The sequence below is a fragment of the Heterodontus francisci genome, chromosome 29 (assembly GCF_036365525.1).
Source record: "Heterodontus francisci isolate sHetFra1 chromosome 29, sHetFra1.hap1, whole genome shotgun sequence".
In the NCBI taxonomy this organism is placed as follows: domain Eukaryota; kingdom Metazoa; phylum Chordata; class Chondrichthyes; order Heterodontiformes; family Heterodontidae; genus Heterodontus; species Heterodontus francisci.
The window spans coordinates 42,173,105-42,180,238 of record NC_090399.1 but is presented as its reverse complement, the minus strand read 5'-3'; the positions used below and the strand labels follow the sequence as shown (position 1 = coordinate 42,180,238).

At 49.4% G+C, this 7,134-nt stretch overlaps 1 protein-coding gene across 1 annotated transcript; it reads left to right on the top strand.

Annotated features, from left to right (window-relative positions):
• Positions 1-2,858: 2,858 nt before the first annotated feature.
• LOC137345800 (probable G-protein coupled receptor 139) lies at positions 2,859-6,343 on the top strand (the record flags this gene model as incomplete). Its single annotated transcript, XM_068009051.1, has 2 exons — positions 2,859-3,707; positions 6,320-6,343. Coding segments are annotated over 2 exons (873 nt in total), but the record flags the coding sequence as incomplete, so codon positions are not given.
• Between the last annotated feature and the right edge of the window lie 791 nt (positions 6,344-7,134).

Genomic DNA, 7,134 nt, shown 5'->3' with positions numbered 1-7,134 from the left:
TCACCTATTTTCCTGATACTTTGATGACTGTGCTGGTGTCATTTCCTTCTTTTGCCTTAAACTGGAAAATTACATCAACTTTGCTTCTAATTTCCACTCCTCCCTCATCTTCACATGGTCCATCTCTGACACTTCCCTTCCCTTCCCTGACTTCTCCACCTCCACTTCAGGGATTGGTTGTCCGCCAATATCTGCTATAATCCCAACAACTCCCACAGCTACCTTGGTTATACTTCCTCCCAACCGGCATCTTGGAAAGACTCTGTTCCATTCTCCCAGTTTCTCCACCTCCGTTCCATCTGTTCTGACTATGCTACCTTCCACACCAGTGCTTCTGAAATGTCTTCACTATTCCTCAGCTGAGGATTCCCCTCCACTGTGGTTAACAGGGCCCTCGACCGTGTCCATCCCATTTGCCATGTTACTGCCTTCACTCTTTCCCTCCCTGCCAGAACCATGATAAGGTTCCCCTTGTCCTCACCTTCCACCACACCAGCCTCTACATTCAACACATCATCCTCCAACATTTCATCCAGCTAAATCCAACACCAAACATATATTCTGCTCCCCTCCCTTCCCCCCCCCCCACTTATTGTCACACCCTGATCCACTCCTCAATCACCCCCAACATCAGCTCCTCTTCCCCAGGCACCTTTCCGTGCAAGCACAGGAGATGTAATACCTGCCCTTTTACATCCTCCCTTCCCAATGTCCAAGGCCCCAAACACTCCTTCCAGGTGAAACAGTGATTTACTTGGACTTCTTTCAATTTATTAACAGTATTCGCTGCTCACAATGGAATCTCCTGGGCATTGGGAGAGGTGCAAACACAGATTGAGCGATTGCTTTGCTGAACTCCTCCGTTCAGTCTGCAAGTGTGACCCTGAGCTTCTGGTCACTTATCATCTTAATTCTACGTCCCATTCTCACTCTGACCTCTCTATCGCTGACCTCCTACACTCTTCCACTGAAGCTCAATGAGGAACTGTATTTTTGATGAGTCATTTTATTGCCTCTTAGACGCAACACTGAGATTTAAAACTTCCGATTATAACCATTGCTCCCACTTTCTGGGACGGCCTGTGCTGGTAATGGAGGATGGCTACACCAGAGTCACTGGGAGTGGAGGGGGTGTGGGCTGGTGCTTGGGGTGAGGATCCCCTATTGTTTCACAACTGGCAGGCTGGTCCACACCCCTGGGGTCTACCCACCATTCTCCATCACTTTTCCAGGCCACAGGAGCCTTCGCCTCTTTGCCAGATTTTCCATGCTCCCCTCTCTCTGTTATTCTACTGTAACCATTTACAGCTCATCTGGACCCATCCTCTGTTTCTTTAATTGTCCCATTCACCTTGCACCATCATCCCTTTTATCATTGAATCACTCCTGCCCTCCACCCGATCACAGACCTTCCCTTTTGTTCTTTCCTCCCCCTATACCCCACTTTTCACTGACTACATGATTGATTTAAAACTGTTAATCTCGAATATCTTCCAGTTCTGATGAAAGCCTATCAGCCTGAAACATTAACTCTGTTTCTCTCTCCACAGATGCTGCCTGACCTGCTGAGTGTTTTCAACATTCTCCTATTTTTATCAGATTTACAGCAGTTTCAGTATTTTGTTTTTACTCCAATGTTTATTCCTGGATATTAACAGGGGTGAGTGACATAGGTGGGGAGCGGAGTTTCAGAGTTTTAACTCCACAGACTGCCTCTTTTATCCTTGACAGGTTCCCCACCCTGAAGTCAGCCTGATTGACAGGCTTGGCTTCCGGTCGGGCAGGGCGGACTCTGGAGCAGGCCTCAGGACCAGTGCGGTCCAAATGCTGACCCTGGTGTTTTGGGGGAGATGCCTGATATCGTGGGATGTCCAATCGCCATCTCCAGAGGGGGAGAGAGTGGTGACACCTCTAATAGCTGGTCTGTTGATCCCGAAACCCCGGGGAAGAGTCTCCTATCCTGCGGCAAGGTCCGAGTCTGCGGAGGAGAATTGGGAGGGAAGGGGGAGGGTGAGTGCCTGATTCTTAACCCCGGGGAGGTGTCTCCTATCCTGGAGCTTGTTCCCAATCCAGTTAGGGGGAACGAGCGGGGCGAGTGTCTGATCCAAGACACAATGGGGGGACCTGATTTTTTGGGGGTTCTGAACGAGGGTGGTCTGCTCCCAGGAATTGAGACTCCGAGACTGTGGGGGGGATCCCATCAAGGGAGGAGAGTCTGATCCTGGAGACGGGGGTACAATCCCAGTGGTGGTGGTGGGTTCCAATCCCGGGGATGGAGAGACCCGATCCAAGGGGTTATGCTCTGATCCTTTTGGGGGTAGTGGGGTCTGATCCATAGTGGGGGAGGTGTGGTTCCTATCGGTGGGGGTGCAGTCCGATCCTGTGGAGTGGTGGGGTCCTTTCGTGATGAAGATATGGTGTGGTCCCAGGGTGCAGGGGATGATCCGAGGGAGCGGTCCAATGCCAGAAGGAACATCTGTTCCTAACGCCAATCCCGGGTGTCTTTGTGTGTGATGTGGGGTATAACGGGGAAACCCGGGCGGACAGAGTTAAACTTGTAAAACAGATTAAATCAGAGATTTCCAGCCTCGTTCAAATATTTAAATTACCAACCCGCCTCCTGGGAGCGGTTGGCTGTCCGTCCCCTTTCCCGACTCCATTAAACCTGGAAGTGGGCGAATCGAAGATTGGTGTGGGTTTGGGTAAAGTTTTTTAATTTAATTTAATTTAACCTCTGACCCGCCCCCAACTCCCCCATTTTTGGTGCTAAAATCCTGCCGTTACTGTCTGGGTCAGACACGGAGAATGTTTGATCAGTAATTTCCAGTCTCTTTTCCCTTCTCTCTCTTACAGTTAATTTACTGGCGATTGTGATCCTGTCCCGGGGAAAGTGCGGCCTCTCCACCTGCACCACTCGCTACCTGGTGGCCATGGCAACGGCGGATCTACTGGTCATTATCATTGAGGTCATTCTGTTCCAAATCCGTTTTTATTTTTTCCCGGAGTGCTTCCTGGACATCACCCCTGTGTGTAGTGTTATCAATGTCCTGATTGATATAGCCATAGACTGTTCTGTCTGGTTCACCGTCACTTTCACCTTTGATCGATTTGTGGCCATTTGTTGCCAGAAGCTGAAAACTAAATATTGCACCGAGAAAACTGCGGCTGTGATTCTCGCAACAACCTGCATTCTGCTCAGTATAAAAAACATCCCCATCTACTTTACATATGAACCTAGAAAGATAATCGACAATGTACCATGGCGCTGTGTTATCAAGCGAAGCTATTATACTGAGCCCGGATGGGTGGGATTTCGCAAGTTTGATAAGGTTTTAACCCCATTGATTCCATTTGCTTTAATCCTGTTGCTCAATGCTCTGACAGTCAGACACATTTTAGTGACCAGTCGAGTCCGTAAGGGACTGAGGGGTCAGAGCAAGGGAGAGAATCGCAGTGACCCAGAGATGGAAAGCAGAAGGAAGTCTGTGATTTTACTCTTCACCATATCCGGCAACGTCATACTTCTGTGGTTGGTGTATGTTTTATATTACTTTGGAATCGCAGATCACTTCGATTCTGATTCTAAATATACATTTAAACAAGTCGGATGGATGCTGTCGAATTTAAGTTGCTGCACAAACACATTTATTTATGTGGTGACTCAGTCCAAGTTCAGAGAGCAGGTCAAGAGTGCGGTGAAATATCCAGTTACATCAATTATTCAATTAATGAAGAAACAAAACAACTGAGAGCAGCCCAGAGGCGGGTCCCAGTGTTTCCAGTCCATGAATGGAATATTTATCCCCAGACTTCCATCAACTGAATGACAGCAGGAATCACTGGGAATGTGAAAATACCCCCAGCGGCAGGAGTGGGGGCTGGAAGAGACTAACACCACCCTCTGCAGGACAGGAGGGGAAACAGCAGCCATAATCTCACCTTCGTCTCCACTGGTTCGATTCTGAGCTCCTCACATCTGCAACGAAATCAAAAACATTCTCACAAAATCCAAAATGCTGCAGTTGCTGGAAATCTTCTGGAATGAATGAATTTTTTTCTGGAGACACTTTAGTGAGTCCGTTTCCTTTCGATTCCCCCCACCTGGTCACTGTCGCCTCTCTTTCTCTCTCTCTCTCTGAGTCAGACGATGTTGTGTTGGGGGGATTTGCATCAGGACAAGCCCAGCTGAGGGACTAGGATAGGGAGTTGGGATCTGGGATGAGGGAGCGGGGCCAGGCTCGGCACAGGAGCCGGCAGTCCCGGGGCCTCTGCTTCGTGGTTCTCGGATGGACGGGGCCGAGTCCCTTCCTGGCTTCCATGTTAGCTGATATTATTAACGGTTCCCTCTCCTCAGGTTCTGTCCCACTCTCTTTCAAATCTCCAGTTATCATTTTTCTCCTAAAAAAAACCCTTGACCCGCTCTTTCCTTGCAAACTAACACCCCATCTCCAAACACCCTTTCTTCTCCAAAGTCCTTGAATTTGTTGTCATCTCCCAAATCCATGGCCATCTTTCCCGGAACACCATGTTTGAATCCTCCAATCAGGTTTCTGCCCCTGTCACCGTACTGAAACAACTCTTATCAAAATCACAAATGACATCCTATGTGACTGTGACAAAGGTAAACTTTCCCTCCTTGTCCTTCTCGACCTGTCTGCAGCCTTTGGCACAGTTGACCACACCATCCTCCTTCAACACCTCTGCACTGTCATCCAGCTGGGTGGGACTGCTCTCACCTGGTTCCATGCTTATCTATCTAATCGCAGTCAGAGAATCACTTGCAATGGCTTCTCTTCCTGCTCCCACGCCATTACCTCTGGTGTCCCCCCAAGGATCTATCCTTGGCCCCTCCTATTTCTCATCTACATGCTGCCCCTCAGCCACATCATCTGAAAACACACTGTTAATTTTCACATGTACACTGACAACATCCAGCTCTACCTCACCACCACCTCTCTCAACTCCTCCACTGTTGATAAATTATTAAACTGCTTATCTGACATCCAGCACTGGGACGGCAGAAATTTCCTCCATTTAAGGATCGGGAAGGCAGAAGCCATTCTCTTTGGTGCTGCTACAAACTCTGTTCTCGAGCCACCGACTCCATCCATCTCCCTGGCAACTGTCTGAGGCTCAACCAGATGGTTCACAACCTGAGATGAGCTTCCGAGCTCATAGTCACTCCATCACTAAGACCGCCTATTTCAACCTCTGTAACATCTCCCGACTCCACACCTGCCTCAGCTCATCTGCTACTGAAACCCTCATCCATTCCTTTGTTACCTCTAGACTCGACTATTCTAATGAATTTCTGGCTGGTCTCTCACATTCTACCCTCCTTAAACTTGAGATCATCCAAATCTCTGCTGCCGATGTTTTAACTCACACCAAACCCCGTTCACCCATCAGCCCCTGTGCTCGCTGCCTTACATTGGCTCCCAGTTCAGCAATGTCTCGATTTTAAAATTCTCATCCTTGCTTTTAAATCCCTCCATTACTTCAACCCTCCCTCTTTCTATAACCTCCTCCAGCCCCTACACCCCTCCCTATCTCTGCAACCTCCTCAAGCCCAGTGTTGACCCACTGAACCTCTCCAAATACTTCTACACCATCTCCAACCTGGAAATCCAGGAGTGGTAATTGCTCCTCTCTGTTTCTCTTTCCCTGTGTCTCCCTCACTCTCTCTCTCTCTTTCTGTCTTTTGCTCACTTTACCTTTCAGTCTCACTGTTATTCTCAATCTCTCGTTTCTCACCTCCCTTTACCCTCCCTACCTCTCGCCAACCCTCTCTCACTCTCCCCTCTCTCAGTTACTCTCTCTGTCAGTTGCTTTTTGTGATGCTCATCCTCCGCGGTAGATCTCGAGTGAACAGACGAACACCACATGCTCATTGATCATTGTGTGTATAATACACTCAACAGCTCGTGGCTCCCTCCGTCCCTGTGTCTCCCTCCATTCCCGTGTCTCCCTCCTTCCCCGAGCCAACCTCCGACCCGTGGCTCCCACTGTCCCCCTGTCTCCCTCCGGCCCCGTGCCAACCTCCCTCTTCATGGCAACCTCCTACCCCATGTCTCCCTCTGTCCCCTGTCATCCTCTGTCCCCTGTCTCCCTCTGTCCCTGTGTCTCCCTCTGTCCCTGTGTCTCCCTCTCTCCCTACGTCTCCCTTTGTCTCTCCATCTGTCCTTGTATCTTGCTCACTGACAATCTGATAGTGAACAGTTTGTTAATGCCTGTCCTTCAATGAACAATTTCTGATAAAGGGGAATCCTCATCCAGCTCCTCCGCCAGTACCTGAGGTCAGACTTGTGTTTATCAACAGTGGAAGAAGACCCTGGCCTTCTAACTGGGCTATAATAGCTGGTGTATCTATTACAAAATCCTTTCGCCCTCCCCTCCACCCCCCAACATACCCCAACCTCCCCCCCTTCCCCTCCCACTCCCCTTCCCTCCTCCCAAGCCCCAAACTCCTCGGCCTCCTCATCAATCTCCCCTCCCTCCCTGCCGATCCCCCTCCCTCACACAGTCAAGAGTCGGGTCCTGAGGCCAGGACACTTGATGCAGGAGTTTTTATTGTAGTCCAGTGTAAAGTGACGAGGCCTTTGCTGGATCTTCGGAGACTTTCCTGAGCTGGAAACTCCGATTCTTTGATGCAGCAAATTGCAGTTCCAGAGAAATCTGTACACAGGAAAATCAGACAAAGAAAATGGTCTCATTGCTGCCATCGCTGGGAGTTCCACAGTGACAGATATATTCACCAACACAAACCACTATTCATACAAAAACTACATCACACCTTGTGGGATTGCAAGAAAATAACTTCATCTCAATACAAAACAATCAATAAACACACTAACACTGCGATCACGGCTCAGGATTATTCCCACATGGGACTGATACAGCCTCCATGGATAGACCAGGATAGGAGCGGGTTTTCATAAGGAGGGGGTCGGTGGGGGGAAGTGCTTACACAAAACCCCAGTGACCAGGATTACACAGCAATGCTCACTGAAGACCAGGCTGTGGGACACTCGAAACTGCTCCTCACATTCCCTCAGGTCATGATGCACCGACAGATAGGCCTGGTCCCCACTCAGCAATCCCTCACAGGAGAGGGATGGGAGGGAGAGAGGGGAG